At 33.8% G+C, this 18,602-nt stretch overlaps 1 protein-coding gene and 1 non-coding gene across 3 annotated transcripts in view; both read right to left on the minus strand.

Moving 5' to 3' along the window:
- PAK2 (p21 (RAC1) activated kinase 2) overlaps window positions 1–18,602 on the minus strand; it is a 94,950-nt gene that overhangs the window by 12,244 nt on the left and 64,104 nt on the right. For both annotated transcript variants that reach the window (XM_004465881.5, XM_071214709.1), the window contains exons 3-11: window positions 13,618–13,718; window positions 13,154–13,301; window positions 10,782–10,813; window positions 9,753–9,860; window positions 7,773–7,905; window positions 5,551–5,614; window positions 3,750–3,798; window positions 3,147–3,259; window positions 1,496–1,613 (exon numbers count right to left, since the gene is read on the minus strand). In XM_004465881.5, coding sequence (XP_004465938.1) covers window positions 1,496–1,613; window positions 3,147–3,259; window positions 3,750–3,798; window positions 5,551–5,614; window positions 7,773–7,905; window positions 9,753–9,860; window positions 10,782–10,813; window positions 13,154–13,301; window positions 13,618–13,718 — 866 coding nt within the window. The remainder of the gene's footprint in view (window positions 1–1,495; window positions 1,614–3,146; window positions 3,260–3,749; window positions 3,799–5,550; window positions 5,615–7,772; window positions 7,906–9,752; window positions 9,861–10,781; window positions 10,814–13,153; window positions 13,302–13,617; window positions 13,719–18,602) is intronic.
- LOC111765932 (U5 spliceosomal RNA) lies at window positions 12,999–13,110 on the minus strand. Its single transcript, XR_002798131.1, has one exon. It is a non-coding gene; the product is annotated as a U5 spliceosomal RNA (small nuclear RNA).

Below are 18,602 nucleotides of genomic sequence, written 5' to 3' on the forward strand. Positions count from 1 at the left end.
CCCAGTTAAACTATGCATTATCACACTTGCATTTATCTGATACTTAAGCAAATTGATGAAAAGAAAAAAAATCCCATCAAAGTACTTGTACAAATAGGCAGAAACTTGTCAGAGATTTTTTATTTTGGCTTATGGAAGAAAATCCAAGTGAACAGCAATCAGAGGAATTCCTAAAATAATTAATTTTTATATGAATTATGAAAAAAATTATTGGAAAACCAAATTAGCTATAAACAGATAAATTCTTAAGTTTTTTTTCAGCTTTTAAGTGACCAAATGATCTTTGTTAAGGGATATATTATTCACAGTGATTAAATAAGAGTTCTTATTTCCTTCCATCTTGAAACAACCAAAGGGGTTATCCCATAGGTAGAGGATAATTAACTTAGAATTAAAACTTTTCAAAGAATGTATTTTTTTAACACCTTAATAAAAGATGAAAAAGGAAAACATCATATGTACCATTCTTTTTTTTTCATCCAGAATCACAAGCAGTTTAGTTTGACATAACCTTTAGGTCCTGTGTGTGTATAGACACAACGGAGCATACATTTTTATCTAGTCAAGATCTCACAGAATGTATCATGCTTTATCACAGAATATTTACCAACTCACAGCCCCAAAGCCATGAGATATTGTGATGACCAAGAATATATGAACAAACTTTGTAATTCACTTATGTACCACTGAAAAATTGCTCAAAGTCAAATCACAGAAAACATAATCTTATGAACTTTTACAATTTTACCCTGTGTAACGATTCCTAGGATATTAGAAGAAAATTTCAATGACAATAAGCAAATTTACTTAAGTCTAATTTGTTGTTTTGGCTAAGACTCAGAGCAATTCGTTAGCAGTCTACTGGTGTAAGTAAACTTTCTACAAAATCATTAATGAACTAAAAAAAAAACAACAACCAGGGACGCGGACGTGGCTCAAGCAACTGAGGTCCTGCCTACCACATGGGATGTCCTGGGTTTGGTTCCTGGTGCCTTCTAAAAGGAAGACGAACAGGCACAGCAAGTACAAACAATGAGGTGGTGGGGAGAAATAAATAAATTTAAAAAGAAACAACCAGCTTTGTCACTTCAGTGAGGTCAATAAAGCCAGAAGCATATTTATTGATACTTAAGATGAACACGTTTCCTGCTTTGCCTAGGATAGTCCTAGTTTCCATCTCTGAATAGTATATTTTTAATGCCACCCTTATGACTATCAAAAGTGTCCTGGTTTGGATGATAAATTTCATGATCACCCTACTGAAATTTGTCTGTGAAACTGGGCTCTTCAAAAGTCCATGTTTCATTTGCAACTTATATATGAAGGGAAAGAGGTGACAACTCCCAAGCAGAATAAAATGTTATAAAAGTAACTTGCACAGACTGTGTAGAGAAATGACCGCACATAATAAAAATTACCTTTGCAGAAAAAAAATTTTTTTAACCTTCTTCTAACCACATATCACCAAAACTTATCAAAAACAAAGCAAACCAACCTCTCTGCATACAGCAGCAATTTGTGCTTCATCCATACAGGTTTCTGTTACAACATCAGTAAGTGACCCACCAGCAAGGTACTCCATTACCACATACAATTCATCTCCCATCAGGTAACTAAAAACAGAACGTACAAAATAACTCACATTATTATTTTTCTAACCACATGATCCTCTATGCTGTACAAATTGCTGCCAACTCTAATTCTGCTGCCTATCTTCAGAAGGGCCATCTACTTCCATAAAAGCCACCTATTCCTTTGGAACAGAAATCTTTCCTTCCTCTTCTTCCACTGCCCTAATCCCGAAGGTTTGTAAAATAAATAAAAATTAAAAGACAGTATATTTTTAAAAATGGCAATCACATGCTGTAGTGAGACCCGACTTGCCAGCAGATCAAGGTACACAAAACAGATCTCAGGACCAATCAAATAACTGCCAGAAAGTTCTAAGGTTGCTGCTGCTGAGGATAATGGGTCAAATACCCAGAGCTCAGAGACTGTTAACAGAACAATCTAACAATTCCGGTTATTTGATCACTCAGACAGTAGAAGATTAGAAATAGCCAATTAGAAGAACTTGGAAAATTTCAAATGTTAGGCACCCTAATAAGAAACCAGAGCTGGCAGCTTAAGAGCTAGGAAGAAAACTGTAAAGTTGTCATTTAATAGCACAAAAAAAATGACTAATGCTCATTATGATTATCCTGAATCATTTTAAAGTTAAATTATGCCCACAATTATAATTTGAGTTTTTATATACATTTTTCCAATTAAAATAACTCTATAGGAGAGGAATTATTAGCCCTGTTTTATAAATAAAGAGACTGAGGCTTGTAAAAGTTAATTAACTCATCCTAGGTCACACAGCTAATAATTAACAGAGCCAGAATCTGAAGTATGACCAATTCCAAAGGCTACAGCTTATCTTAACCACCATGTTACTAACTTGACAAACTACTTTAATGAGCAGTAAAATGTACATTCTGGTTTAAGTTTTCAGGTACCTGGTCAATTTATTTCTATGAACACAGCCCCTATATCTAGGGCTAAAGTCTAAAAATAGGTTCTCTTTTTCCTATTCTAGACACATTTAAGTATGGAAAAAAGAAAATCACTCACAATTCTCTAATATGACCACTACTATCATTTTCATTTTCTACCATTCTTTTATGTACATATATATGGCTCAAAACACAGTTGTAATAACATAATTTTCTATGCTGCTTTTTACTGTGCCATTTAGCATCAATTCCCAAGTTAGATGAGGTTTTGATATACATACACTATCTGACCATGTAGGACAGCATTTGAAATAAATATTGACCTGAAACTTTAAAAACTGTGTGGCCACTCTCATCTTTATAAGCTAAGACATGATAACAGCCAGCGGTTACTCCTTAATGTTGCAGCTTCTGATCTCTTGCAATGAACATAAGCACCATCAGCAATGTCCTTTGTCTTCTTTCACTTGCCAATGATATCCACATAGAAAAAAGGCCTTCCAAAGCGGTGTGCTATTTTACCTTTTCTCTTCTTCCTTCAAGCTTACTTCTTAGCACTGCATTTTATTCTAGTCTAACCAGCTACCCACTCCCCCTAAAAAAGCCATAAGACTTTAAATTTCCAAATTCATAAATATTTATATTTACCTGTCTAAGAAGTTAACTATGTTGGGATTCTTTAATTCTTTCATCACTAAAATCTCATTAATGATCAATTCTTTCTTTGGCTGTTTCTGTAAATTTATCTGTTTGATAGCAACCTATAATGGGAACAGAATAAAAAAAAGTTAGAAGATATTTTCTAATTCTCTTAGAAAATCACACATACCATTCAGTTAATTTCCTTTATTGAATTTTACAATGAGATTATTACTTACTCATAGGTAGTACTTTTACTTCCATAGTGCCTATGCAGAATATTTTGCAATATATAGAGCCTAAACATTTTTAGATTTATCTTGAAGTTGATTAACCAATCCAAGGTCAACCCACGGCCAGTAATTAGTCCTCTTTTCATTCCAAGCTGGGAAAATGATTTTTAAATACTTGCTTATTTATGAAACTATACTTATAATTCCTACTTTGTTCCCTTTAATGAGTTAAGTGCTATAAAGTTACACAGAGCAAGTCTTACAACATAGTGATTAAACTTGAAAAGACATTCCCCCCACGGGTTATTTGCAGGTTTATCTTGTTTCCACCTAAACTAAAACCTAATGGTAACACCTAGAAATGTGAAAAAGTAAATACCTCCTGTCCCAATGCCACATCAGTAGCAGTAAAAACTGTACCAGAAGCCCTAGGGAAAAAAAAGACACAACCAGATTTAAGGTTTCTAAATCACTACTATTTACTACATTCAAAGACTTCACACTTCTAACAACTAAAAAAGGATTAAAGATTATTTTAAAACTTAATATCTTTAAAAGGAATAAAAGCAAAAACAAAGGAAAGGGGGAAAATGAAAGGCAATCTCTGTGGCTAAAACTTGTGTTAGAAAACTGTCATAAAATTTTAGACATACATAAAGGTATAAAGAAAAATATAACATAGATCCATGTATTCACTTTCCTACTTAAGAACTAAGGTCTATTACAAATACATCTAAAGATTCTTGGTTTGTCTCTTCTGATGGCATCATCCCTCCTTTCAAAGGTAACCTGCATTTGGTGTTGATGCTATATTTGATATGAATCACTTCCATGCACTTCTCTATATCTCAACTATTTAGAACATAGGTATATCCGTACAAAGCATGTTTAGCTAATTTTCAGTTACATATAGTTTCTCTTGTATGTATTTTTCTGCAGTTTGCTATTTTTCAAGGTGGTACCAGGGATTGTATATGCAAAACGAAGATGCTCAACCACTGAGCAATACCCACTCTGCTATCTGCTATTTTTATTCAACATTGTAATAGTAATGGTCATCCATATGGATACATATAATTTTTTCATTCATTTTGACTGCTGTATAAATATACTACAGTTTTATCTATTATCATGCTAATGAACATTAAGGTGATTTTCAATTTTTTCTTTTCAAGTCAATATTGAAATTGAATTTAGTTTTGAAAAAGAAACTCATAAGTTTTCCAAAAAGGCTTAAAATCTCTTTCTAAACTCAAAGAACATTTTCCAAAGATTAAGGACATTAAAAAAAAAAAGAAAAGGACAATAAAAAATTAAAAAAATATGATATTCATTTGCTCCCAAGCAATAGAAAAAAGTTCAGGTTAGCAAAATTTACAAATACAAATTACTGGACAAAAATCAGATCAATAGACTTAAAGGTCAAGACTTTGACTAGAGCACATGTTTTTATATCTATAATTTTGCAGTAAATGTTCTTATTGTCTTTAAAACATTTGATTGTCAACTTTTGCATCCTTTAACACCAAAGGGAAAAGATATTTAAGAAGAAAGAATACTGGAAAGGGGAAATGGGAAGTTAATGTGCAAAGGGTTCAGGGTTTCTGTTTGTGGTAATGGGAAAGTCTTAGTAATCTCTATGGTGGTGGGGATAGCACAACATTGTGAATGTGATGAATCCTACTGAATTGTATGCTTGGGATGGGCTGAGATTGAAATTTTATGTTGTATATGCTTACACACACAAACACACAGAGAGACTAAAATGTTCAAAGAAGTATTGTGTTCAAGGAATATAATATATACAACCTATTCTCAAATGATTAGAAAACAGACGGATGGATGGATTGAAGGAAGGAAAAAAGGATAAACTGTTAAAAGTTGGTAGATCTGGGTATCTGGGTGGGAGCATGTTGGAGTTCTTCGTATGGTTTTGTATTACTTTCCCACCTGTCCTGTAATTTTAAAGTACTAACAATGATATAAAATCTTTGTTAACTAATACATTTTTTTTTAACAGCCATCTCAAAATAACTGCATTAGGATTGTTTATTTATACAAATCCCCAAGGGTTCCACTTACAGAATACCAAAAGTGCACAAGGTCAATAGGCAAAAGAGGTATCATGTGGTCCACCTAGGAAGTACTGAACATCCTGGTAACAGTCACAGAATACTTACCCTTGACCAATTTTTTCATATCTTGTATATTTTTTCTTGGGGTCACCTATGCTGACAATAGTTCCTATTTTAAACAAAACAAAAACAAAAATTGGGAACTTGGCTCAAACATTTTGATAACAAATTAATTCTGGTATCATTATTCCTTTGAATAAACACCACTTACTGTAAGAACAGTGGTTTGCAAATGTAACACTAAGTTTCAAAATTAATGTTTATTTCAAATACAAAACACTAAAAAAAATTAAGTAACAAAAGTAAAAGAGTATCAGAAGCAAGAAGACATATTATTTACATTAGACTAGACCTCTTAAATAAAGTCTTGATTATTCTGTTTCTCAAAAACGATCACTTTTTAGGGCTATCATCATCCCAGTTTGCCTAGGACTGAAGTTCCTAGCATGTGGGATTTTCCGTTTTAAAACTGGTAAATTCAAGTTGCTCACCCTATTTTTCATTATCACCTGAAATATATTAGCTTAATGGAAGTTATGGAACTACTCAGTATCATAAAATATGAATGATATCCAAATGAATAACAAACCTACATGGTTTTTCTGATTTTTCCAGTCAGAATACATCAATGTATTTATGAAACCACTTTTTAGTTTAAAGATTACTCTAACACAAATGAATCCTATATTATCTATTTTAGGAAAGTACACAAAGTCATCATTAAGGGACAGATTTTAAAATTAGGATGTTGGATATAAAATCTTATTTTATATTCTTATTACACAGTAAGTCAAGACATTAGAAAATCACACTAAACTGCCACTTGTCCAAGGTAAAAGAAGTCAGGGACATATCAAAGAAACGCAAGAAAACAATCCACTTTTACATAGATACCCAACTTCATATTAGCCATTTAGGTTCAAACCAAGAAGCAGTGCAACAGGATCTACAAGATGCTAAGAACAGGGAAGCGGATGAGGCTCAGGCAAATGAGCTCCTGTCTACCACATGGGAGAGCCATGGTTTGGTTCCTGGTGCCTCCTAACGAAGACAGCAAGCTGGCATGATGGGCAGGAGCAGCAAGCTAACACGTTAAGATGACAAAACAACAGACACAAGAAGAAAAACATAATGAGAGACATGACAAAGCAGAGTGCAGAGGTTCCCACCGTCTCCAAAAGAAAATGAGCAAGACAGCAAGCTGACACAACAAGATTACACAACAAGAGACACATGAAGAAAAAACATAATGAGAGACACAACAAAGCAGGGAATGGAGATGGCTCAAGGATCAGGTGCCTCCCTCCCACATTAAAGGTCCCAGGTTCGGTTCCCAGTGCCTCCCAAACACACAGCACACAGCAAGGGCAAACAATGAGGGAGTGGGGAGAAATTAATAAAATAAAACTTTAAAAAAAAAAAAAAAAGATGCTAAGAACAGAAAGATACTAACAGGATAGGGGGCATGATGATTAAAGATCATGAATGGTTACATCTATAGATCTTGTTTATTATTTTAAAAGAAAGAAATACCCGAAAATTGGGTATTTTATATACGTCTACACAATGATAAGAGTAAAAGTAGGTTTATATTTTAAAGCACTAAGAAATCAAGAACAAATATATGTAGAACATATTAATGTTTAAAACAATTAATCTACAAAGCATTTTTCCTTGATTCTTCTAGGTCAGAGTTCTTTAACTTCAAATTATAGCTGTAGTGGACTTGCAATCAGATACTACTGCTACCCTCTCCCTAGCACTGTGCACATTATTTCCAATGCTTGATCCAAGCCAATGAGAGCTGATGGATGAAAAGGGGAAAGAGAAAAAATATTTTCCCTTGGAAAAGATTTTATACTTACATATGTATCTATACAGGAAGGTCAACTTGCTTAGTTATTAAGGAACATTATGTAGGTTCATTCTGAGAAGGTACAGGCACACATAAATAAATACAAACTTCCCTTTACAACATTCCCAATTATTGTCCCTTAGCTTTGGCCTTGAGGGGAAAAAGTTTTGTGCTGAAAGACACTGCTCACTAGTTAACACATAATACCTTTTAGATGGACTAGTAAACCAGCAAAGAAGAGCATTACTTTGGCTTCACTAGATGTTAACTGCAGCTATTCTTCCTATAAGAAAACAATTTATTCCTTATGCTTTATAAGTCAAACTATAAGATACAAATTAAAATCCATCTGGGCTAAATGTTTTAAGAGTTGCTAATATTATAAGAAAAATATAAAATGTAGTTAACATACTTAATTTTTCCATAATCTCTTCATCTGTCATTTTGGTCTTCTTTTTCTGTTTGTCTGAAGACTTGGCACCACTATCAACACTAGAATCACCAACTGGCGCAGGAATAGGGTCAATTACAGACCTTGTGTAAATCTGCAGAGATAGTTCATGAGACTCAGATTTGAGGGAAAATATCTTCAACTATTCTTACTGGCATGGGACACTATTCAGTTCTCTGATTTTTAACCAAAACTAAGTTGTCTCCTCCACTGTTCCAAAGAAGGAGAATAATATTTTCATACTATAAAATACATGTAACTAAGAAAAAGAATGTGAAACTTTTTTTCATATATTGTATTTTAAAAGTCTGTCTAGGAAATAACAAAGCCATGAATGAAATTTAAGTGTAACCAGATCTACAATGGTATGCTAACAAAAAGAAGCACAAATATGGGCATAAATGTCAATTGAAAGGAAACTAGGGAAAAATCTAGGGTATGTTTAGTAATATATATAGTGATTTTGGTGGTAGATGAAGATTGTGGTTAATAGTATAAATATAAGAGCATTCTTTTACAAAGTATTAAGAATGTGGTGATATGTGGGAAAATTATAACTAAGGTAACTTATAGATGACAGTTAACAGTAATACTGCAATATTTCTGTAGCAATGGCAAAGATATCAATTCTGAGGGACAACAATAATGTGGTATAAGGAGGTATGGGATTTTTACTTTCAGAGTAATGAAAATGCTCTAAAATTGACTGAGGCGATAACAGCATAATTTTGTAATGAAAATGAGACCCAGTGAATGTATACTTTGAAGCGACTATACAAAGCATGGGATTGTATAAACACAGTGAATCTTGTGGTGGAAGATGGACTGTGGTTAACAAAACAAATATGAGAATTTTTCTCTCATGAATTTTTACAAATATATAATATTAATACAGGGTTGTTAATAATTGGGTGGGCTGGGGAAAAATACCCCAAATATAAGATACTGGCTATAGTTGTAGTAATATTTTGATGATGATCTTTGTTTGTAAAAACTTTCACAAAAATGCAAGGTGTTGATGGTAGGGTGATGTATGGAAGTGGTGATATATGGAGGAGCCCTGTATGTTTGTTTTTTACGTTCACAAATTTACTATATACTTATTGTTTATGTATGTTCATGTATGAATGACATACTTCAATAAAATTTTTTAAAGGAAAAAAAAGAAGCACAAGTTAAAAAATGTTTTTACTACAAGAGATAAAAAGCAAAAGAACAGAAACTTCAATGTTGCAATAACTATCATAGAATTACCACAAAAATTTTTACACATATATAATTTCTATCATTTCATTTCAAACAGCCAGTTCTACAGGCTTACAAAAAGGAGCCCACTATATCAGGATCCCATAGTAGTCTTCAGACCTTACTTGCCAATTATGCCACTAACACATAACATCACACTTCCCTGCACGACAGCTTCCCCATGCTCTACTTGTGTTAGTACAGGGAGAAAGACAGAACTTGTCTTCTGTCTCCATGTAAGGTCATTATTGTTAAAATTCTCCCATACCTGGTTAGGAATTTTCACTCTCAGCAGCCTCTTGAATGACATCAAGGCTATGAGAGAAATGTAAAATGGGAGATAAAATTCATAATTTTGGAGAAAGAAAGATCTAAGTTTTAGATATAGTAGTTATCTGCATTGAGAAAAACAGAGAAAGCCAGAGAAATAGATGAATCCTCTGGAAAAGAAAGCATAATACAGAAAGAAAAAGAACAATGAGTTAAGTATTACTTAAAAAAAGCCACCTGATTTTTACTTTCAAAAAGCTTTTTTAAAATGAAGATCTCCTAGTACATTTCCCCATATTAAAACATTTTAAGCCTAAGGGCTTTTAAAAATAATCATTGGGAATTATCTAATGTCAAATAGAGACTCTTAAAAAACATACATACACGTGCACACATAATGACTCAATTAACTAATCAAACACTCACTGATTTTGTATGATCCGGTCTTGGAGCAATAACAGGAGGAGCAGTCTCTTCATCATCATCATCTTCCTCTGTTACTTCTGTTGAGGTTTCTGAGCCCTTTGTATTCAGCTGCATTAATCACATGATAAAATTACAAGTAAAAGTTAAATTATTACCAGTTATCTTTTTAACATATTTGAGAAAATTTATTTAATAGCTCATCTCAAAATTACTTTAAAAGTAAAGGTTCTGTTCATGAGTTAATGAAAAGTTAAGTTTAATGAAATACATGCATATGGTAAATAACAAATTTTCTTAAGAGAGGATTCTATTTAAATCCTTGTAATAAACACACATATACAATGCCCTAAAAGTAAAGATCAATTTATTTGTTAAGACTGAAAACTAAGATCTTCTTGGCTTTTAAAATAGCCAGATTAACCAGAAAACGTGGTGGCTAATGAAGCAAAAGGGGAAAGAATTAACTTTTGCACAGAGTTTATTATATGGCAGGTATGCGCTAGATAGACCCTTCACATGCTATCTCATTTAGTCCTCATCCAACTCCAGGAGACTGTTTTCTCCTAATTGAAGAACTAAAAATAGAACACTGACTCTTTCCAGGAGGTAAATGTGATAATGTGATAGCCTTGATAAAGTTTCAGACAACTCTGAACACTGTGACATGTTTTGATTGACCAGTATGTTTCTGTAGTCCATATTCAAAAGACTGGAACCAGAAGGAGAATATGAAGGGAGGTAAGAAGACACTACTAGGAAGTTCTTTGTATTCATGTTTACAAAGGAGAACACTACCTAAACTAGCTAAATTGCTGTAAGTCATTTACAAATTTTAGCTACTTTGAGTATCATACCAAGGAAATTCTACTTACTTAACATAGCTTTCACAACTAATCAAGTGACTAGCTAAAAACATATAAAGTATTTATTTCTGAAGACTATAATTTATTTTAGAAAACACAAACTGAGGTTTGTTTTGGGGTATTCTAAATTCAAACAAGAGGTACAAGAAATAACACATGAACTTACTGCTGGTGTTCCAGAGGGGAAGCCATCTTTCTCTGAATATGAAATAGAAAATAATGTTAATAATACAAAATATAAAACTTCCATATAATAAAAGGAAAAAAAAAAAGCCGATCAGGTAAAAAGTTTAGATTGATTTTCATTTTAAGTGGAATTAAGTCTTGAGAAAAACAACTATAGCAATATTCAAACAAGGAGAATTTATATAAAGCAAGCAAATGAATAATCAAATCTTTTTTTTTTTTGATGCTTTTGTATGCTGTCTTTTTTTTTTTTTTTTTTTAAAGATTTATCTATTTCTCTCCCCGCAACCCCCCCCAGTTGTCTGCTCTCTGTGTCCATTCGCTGTGTGTTCCTCTGTGACTGCTTCTAATCTTATCAGTGGCACCGGGAATCTGTGTTTCTTTTTGTTGCATAATCTTGTCGTGTCAGCTCTCCGTGTGTGCAGAGCCTTTCTTGGGCAGGCTGCATTTTCTTTAGTGCTGGGCGGCTCTCTTTATAGGGCACACTCCTTGCACATGGGGCTCCCCTACGCGGGGGACACCCCTGCGTGGCAGGGCACTCCTTGCGTGCATCAGCACTGTACATGGGCCAGCTCCACACGGGCCAAGGAGGCCGGGGGTTTGAACCACGGACCTCCCATGTGGTAGGTGGATGCTCTATCCATTGGGCCAAGTCCGCTTCCCAATAATCAATTCTTAATGGAACTCTGTAAATTTACTAAAAAATCACTGAACTGTACACTTAAAATGGATGAAACTGATGCCATGTAAATCATACTTACATGAAAGTATTAAGAAATGGCATCTGTGCAAAGCAAAAGTCTTGACATAAGTCTTGATCAATACAAAATTCAAATCCCTAAAGGCAAATTCAGTTCATGAAGACTAAATACCAAACTTCATTCTGGAGTTTAAAAGAACAAGTTTTATTTATAATAGTTTTTCTTTTTAAAATGCTCAGAGACTTTAATGTATATATTAGATGAAAAGGATCTATCATTTTCTGGCCAAATATTGATTAAAAAAACTTTTTTCCCCACTAATTTACACAGGCTTACTAGTTGATACAGAAGTTCTGAAGATAGGCCTGACCTTTACCCTAAGGTGCACTAGACTAATAAAGCTGCTTTCTTGTGCATAGGCCCTATTTCTGCAAGGCTGTAATTAAACTAAGTACAATTACTTACAACTACATGTATGATTTTATCTCAAACTGTTTTAAAAAGCTAAACCTGTGACTTCAGGGGACAGGGAAACTTATTAGATGGTATTCTGGGGATCAATTAGCAAAATATACAGAGGGAAATTCTATAAGACAAATGATAATTTTTTTTTTAAACAAATAAATTGCAAGGAAAAGGAAAAAGAATGAGCATGGGGGGGTGGGGGGTATACAGGAACCTCTTATATATTTTAAAATAATATTTTTTATGTGATGTATGTATCTTCAAAAAAATACAATTTACAAAAATGATGTTGTGGGGGTGAGGAATGGGTTATATGGGAAAAAACAAATAAGTAAAAAATAAACAAAAATAAAAATAAAAAAATGAGCATGTGCAGTCATAATGTATAGACTTTATTCTGCTTTGAACAAATAAACTATTTTTTAAAACCTACTATATTCCAATTCTTACCTGATTAATACTGCAACTCTGAATACATTCCTTTAGGTTCTAACTGTTCATTTTGTATACTTATGTATTTGATGAGTTGCAGTTTTTGAGTGGATTTAAACATTTTTATTTCAGTCTATGCATTTATGTGGGAAAACAACCTAACAAATGTATTTTTAGTAAGTATATGTGTATTAACCAGCATCTTTTCCTTTTATTGCTGAAAGTCATTCAAAAACAAAAAGGAGAACAGGAAAAAAACAAAGAAATAAAAATGTCAGAAAATCCATCAAAAAAATTTTTGGCAAAACTAAAAAATTATATAACCCTAGATTACAAATTAAACGTTAGAACTGCCCCAATTATTTTACAATATGTAGAATCTATACAGGGGGAAAAGTAGAGACAAGAAGCAGAGCTTAGCTTTTTAGATTTTTTCAGAAGCAATCTTTTTATCTAGAAGCGCCTCAAAATGCTGCAATCCCCATTCTTTTTCTTTTTTAATACTTTAAAAAAATTTCAAAAATACTTTAGATAACATGTTACATAAAAAATAGAGGGGATTCCCACATGCCCCATTATTACCCCTCTCACACTTTCCTACACTAACATCCTTCATTAGTGTGGTACATTTAGAGACTCGATTGTTCCTCTCCTTAGAAATCTTTAGTAAAAGGTGAAAGATTTATATGATCTGAAGAGAAACTAGAGTATGCAATCCTATTCCAATCATTTTTCATATTCTCTGATGTCTTACCAGGAGGAGTAAAGCTCAGATATTTCTGCATCACTGTGTTGGAGTCGTAAAACTTTAAGACATCTAGCACAGCCTGAGGATTCTTCTTTTGCTCTAGTTTGGTTATATTGGAGGTCTGTAGTAATCGAGCCCACTGTTCTGGCATGCCCTAACAAAAAGATATTCAGAAATTAGTTGTTTGAGTTGCTCTAGTAAAATCAATTTCCAGAGATAAATGACAAAGTACATAAAACAAATCAATCCATACAATTGTAGATTTGACTAAATTCTAAAAGGTCTAGTTTTCTAAAAGGTTTTTTTTACTAAACCTTTGTTTTGTGCAATTACAACAGGTTTGGCTCCCTGGGTAAAAAAAGGTACATCCAACCACAAATACTTTCAAAAGAAATAAAAACCAGTAAGAATTCAGTAAACACAAGGTTAGAAAAGTTCAAACTCAATATTGCCCATCTACATAAACTTACAGTGAATTCTCCAGTAACAGCATCAAAGCCAACATGTATAGTGTGCTCAAAGTCAGATGGAGGAGAAATTTCTGGCCGTTCCTTATCTTTCTTCTTACTTCCTACAAGGCATTAAAAAAAAAAAAAAGCCAATTTAACAAGGTTAAAGCAGACATAAAAGCACTCATAAAATGCTGATATTTTTCTTAAGAGAGATTAGGAACAAAGTTATTCTAGAAAAGAGATTTCCTCTAAAAATGCTGACTGACAGGAAACTATCTTAGACATCGTAGGTATATGAAGTAAAGGACGGAGTTTTAACCCATCCTTGCAGTGACTGATGCTCACCAGCACTGAATGTAAGGCACAGGCCAAAAAGATGCATACCCCTTAGATAATGGACTGCCTTCATAAATAATGGCTACACTCCTCAGATATTGAGCAAAACAAATTATATCCAAACAGATTTCCATCCAGCTATCTTCATCCAGAAAGTGAAGCTTGCATTACTTTGATTATATAAATAATATACACTGTAATGACAAGTAGTCTGCAACACCATGTCTCTTTTCTTATATAACCCTTCACCTTTCCTTCTTATTGGAGTTAATAACTGTCACATTAAAAAATCTCCCCATTTTCTGGTGTTCCCTCTGTCAACTATTTTTGAAATATTTCTGCCTTATGCCTATCAATGATATTCTCCATAAATTCAAACACATCAGTTTTTTCACTTTACACTGCCAGTTTGTGATTTTTTTGGGTCCTGTGTGTTTATCCCCATGGTTTTAACCGATAATTTTTTTTTATTTTAAAGATTTTATTTTTTAATTTCTCTTCCCTTCCCCTCCAACCCCCCCATTGTTGCTCTCTGTGTCCACTGGCTGCGTGTTCTTCTTTGTCCACTTCTGTTGTTGTCAGCGGCACGGGATCTGTTTCTTTTTGTTGCATCATCTTGTTGTGTCAGCTCTCCATGCGTGTGCCGCCATTCCTGGGCAGGCTGAACTTTGTTTTGCACTGGGCAGCTCTCCTTACCGGGCGCACTCCTTGCGCATGGGGCTCCCCTACGCGGGGGACACCCCTGTGTGGCACGGCACTCCTTGTGTGCATCAGCACTGCCCGTGGGCCAGCTCCACACGGGTCAAGGAGGCCCGGGATTTGAACCTGGACCTCCCATGTGGTAGACAGATGCTCTATCCACTGGGCCAAGTCTGCTTCCCAACTGATAATTCTTGACTAAATATATGCATGTATTTTGGTTGAAAATTATCTGTCCTCCCCAATTTCTTCTAATTTCCAGTGCTTCCGTTTAGAAGGTCAATGACATTTTGATTCACATTTTGAACTATTGTCAAAGATCAAGCTGCCTATATACTTGCGGGTCTATTTCTGGATACTCTATTGTATTCCAACAATCTTTTTTCTATCTTTATGCTAATAACAGCCTGTCTTGATGAATGTAGCTTTACAGTAAGTACTGAAACTATGTATTATAGCTCTCTCTTTTTTTTTTTTTCCTCCAAAGCTGTCTGGTTGTTCTAGATCCTCTGCTTTTATATATGAATTTTAGAATGAGTCTGTAATTTCCTGTTAGACCTTTGATTTGGACTGCACTCAATCTATAGATCAATTTAGGGAGAAGTGACATCTTAATATTGAGTTTTCTGATCCACACAGATAACATATTTATTATTTGGGTCTTCTTTGATTTCTCTCAGCAATGTTTTGCAGTTATTACTGTACAGATCTTTCACTGCTCTTGTCAGATTTCTGTCCAAGTACTTCATAACTGTTAATGATATTATAAACAGTACAGTAGATTTCTGTCCAAGTACTTCATAACTGTTAATGATATTATAAACAGTACAGTTTTAAAATTTTAGACCTTTCAATTGTTCATTGCTGGCATACAGAAATAAATTGATTCTTGTATAGTGATCTTATATTCTGAAATCTTAGTGTTCTAATTTGAATAGAAGTGGTGAGAAGGAAATCATTTAGGGGGTAAAGCAGCCATTCCTTCACCATCAAGTTTGATGCTTAGTATAGGCTTTCCAAAGATGCCTTTTGTCACGGTAAGGACATTCTCTTTTATTCCAGGTTACATGCTTTTAGCAAAATTGGATGTTGGATTTTTATCAAATGCTTTTTCTATATCTATTGAGATGAACACATGGTTTAGCTTTTTAGTTTGTTAACATGATGAATTACATTGATTTTCAAATGTTAACGCCAACCCTGTACTCCTGAAGTGAAATCCACCTGTATAGAAATTACCCTTTCTATACACTGTTGGATTCTAATTGCTAAAATTTTGCTAGATTTTGCATCTTTTTCATGAGGGATATTAGTCTGTTTTTCTTTTATTGTAATATCTTTGGTTTTGGTATCAGGGAAATGCTGGTCTCATAAAAATGCGTTGGGAAGTATTAACTCCTATTTGGTTTTCTGGAAGAATTTGTGTAGAAGTGGTGATGTTTCTTTCTTAAATATAGGGTAGAATTCACCAATGAAGCTATCTGGGTCTGATGTTTTCTTTGTGGGCAGGTTTTTAAATTATAAAGTAAATTTTCCTAATATAGGGATTTCAGGTTATCTATTTCTGCCTGAATGAGCTTTGGAAATTTGTTTTTCAAGAAATTTTTCCATTCTAAGTTGTTGAATTGATTAGTATAGTTTTGTTCATATGAACTTATCCTTGTTTTTCTTCTTTTTTATATCTGCTCCCCTCTTTTTTTGTTAGTCTAGTTAGGGGTTTGTCAATTTTATCGATCTTCCTACAGAACCAGCTTTTGGTTTTGTTGATTTTCTCTATTGCTTTTTTTGTTCTCAATTTCATTTATTTCTGCTCTAAGCATTATTATTTCTTACCTTCTGCTTGCTTTGGGATTGGTTTGCTGTTCTTTTTTCTAGGTTCTCCAGTTGTTCAGTTAGATTTTTAATTTTAGCTTTTCTTTCTTTTTTAAAGATTTTATTTCTCCCTTCCCCTCCCCCTGCCCGATCGGTTTGCTGTTCTTTTTTCTAGTTTCTCCAGTTGTTCAGTTAGATTTTAAATTTTAGCTCTTTTTTCTTTTTTCAAGATTTTATTTCTCCCTTCCCCTCCCCCGACCCCTCTCCACCCTGTTTTTGCTGTGTCCATTCACTGTGTTATCTTATCCTTTTAATATTTGTAAAATCTGATGCCATGTATCTAATTCTCAGTATAGGTAATTTGTAATTTCTCTCTTTAACTGACTCCTCCTCCCCCCAGTAAGTCTGCCTTAACTAGAGGTTTAGCCATTTTTTCAATCTGCCTCAAAGAACCAGCTTTTGGTTTCATTGATTTTTCTCTATTGCTTTTTATATTATTTCCTTGACTTCCACTTTGAATTTTTTATTATTTTCCTTTTTCTACTTTTTTGGGATTCAGTTGCTCTTCTTTCCTAGTTTATTAACATGGCTTAGCTGAGATTGCTGACTTAAGAACTTTTTTTTTTTTTAAAATATAGATGTTCAACACTGTATTTAATCCTCTACTGTTTTTGCAGTGCTCTACAAATATCAAAGTGTTGTGTTTTCACTTTCCTTTTGCAGTTTGGTATACTTTCAAAAATATCCTTTTTGTTTCTTTGCTCATTTTGAAGTGATTTATTTAACTTCCAAATATTTTCAGAGATCTGGCATTAATTTCTAATTTATTTACATTGTGGTCATAAATCACCTTGATATTATTTGATTCTTTTTTTTTTAATTAAAAAAAAAAAAACACTCCCCTTCCCCCTCCCCACCCTGTTTTTGCTGCCTGTGTCGGTTTGCTGTGTGATCCTCTGTACCTATTTTTCTTTTTGTCTTGTTTTTCTCCTCTAGGATTCACTGGGATTTGCATCACCTCAGTTCCTGGTTTCTGCTGTGCTTCACCTTGACTCTCCCTGTTGTCTTTCTTTTGTTGCGTCATCATCTTGCTGCATGACTCACTTGCGTGAGCACTGGCTTGCCACGCAGCTTTCTCTCTTTTTTTTCTTTTTTACCATGAGGCCCCAGGGATCGAATCTGGGTCCTCCCATACGGTAGGTGGGATCCCTACCACCTACTCACTTGAGCCACATCTGCTTCCCCCCTAATTTTTTTAATTAGAGAAGTTGCAGGTTTACAGAAAAAGCATACAGAAACTACAGAATTCCCATATACCCACCTCACACTCACGATTCATCATAATATCAACATTTTGCATTAGTGTGGTACCTTTGTTACAATTGATGAAACAATATTACTGTAATTGTACTATTAACAATAGTCCATAGTTTACATTAGGGTTCACTCTTGGTGTTGGACAGTCCTGTGGTCTTTAAAATTTTTTATTCTGGTAACAAATATACAACCTAAAATTTCTTCTTTTAACCACATTCGAATATACAATTCAGTGATGTTAATTATATCTACAATACTGTGAAACCATCACGACCATCCACTACGAAAAAACTTTTCTATCACCCCAACAGAAACTCTATACCAATTAAGCATTAATTCCTCATACTCTCCTACTACTCTGGCCTCTGGGAACCTATTCTAGTTTATCAGCATGGATTTGCATATTCTAATTATTTCATACATATGAGAACATACAATAATTTTGAGACTTTTTTCAATGGCCCTCTTGGTAAATGTTCCATGTGCACTTAAAAGAATGTGCATTCTGTTATTGAGTGGAATGTTCTATAAATGTTAATTAGGTCAAATTGATAGTTTTGTTCAAATATTCTATATCCTTACCAACTTTCTGTAAAGTTATTGAGAGGAAGGTATTGAAATCTCCAACTATAACTATATTTATCTATTTCTCCTTCAAGTTTTATCTGTTTTTGTTTCATGTATTTTGAAGCTGTTATTAAGGTACATAAATGTTTAGGATGGTTATACCATCTTGATGAACTGACCCCATTATCATTATGAAATGACCTTATTTATCCCTGACCATATTCCTTGTCATGATCCTTTGCTGTCTGCTCATATAGGAAAGTATTACAAAG

The sequence above is a fragment of the Dasypus novemcinctus genome, chromosome 4 (assembly GCF_030445035.2).
Source record: "Dasypus novemcinctus isolate mDasNov1 chromosome 4, mDasNov1.1.hap2, whole genome shotgun sequence".
Taxonomy (NCBI): Eukaryota; Metazoa; Chordata; class Mammalia; order Cingulata; family Dasypodidae; genus Dasypus; species Dasypus novemcinctus.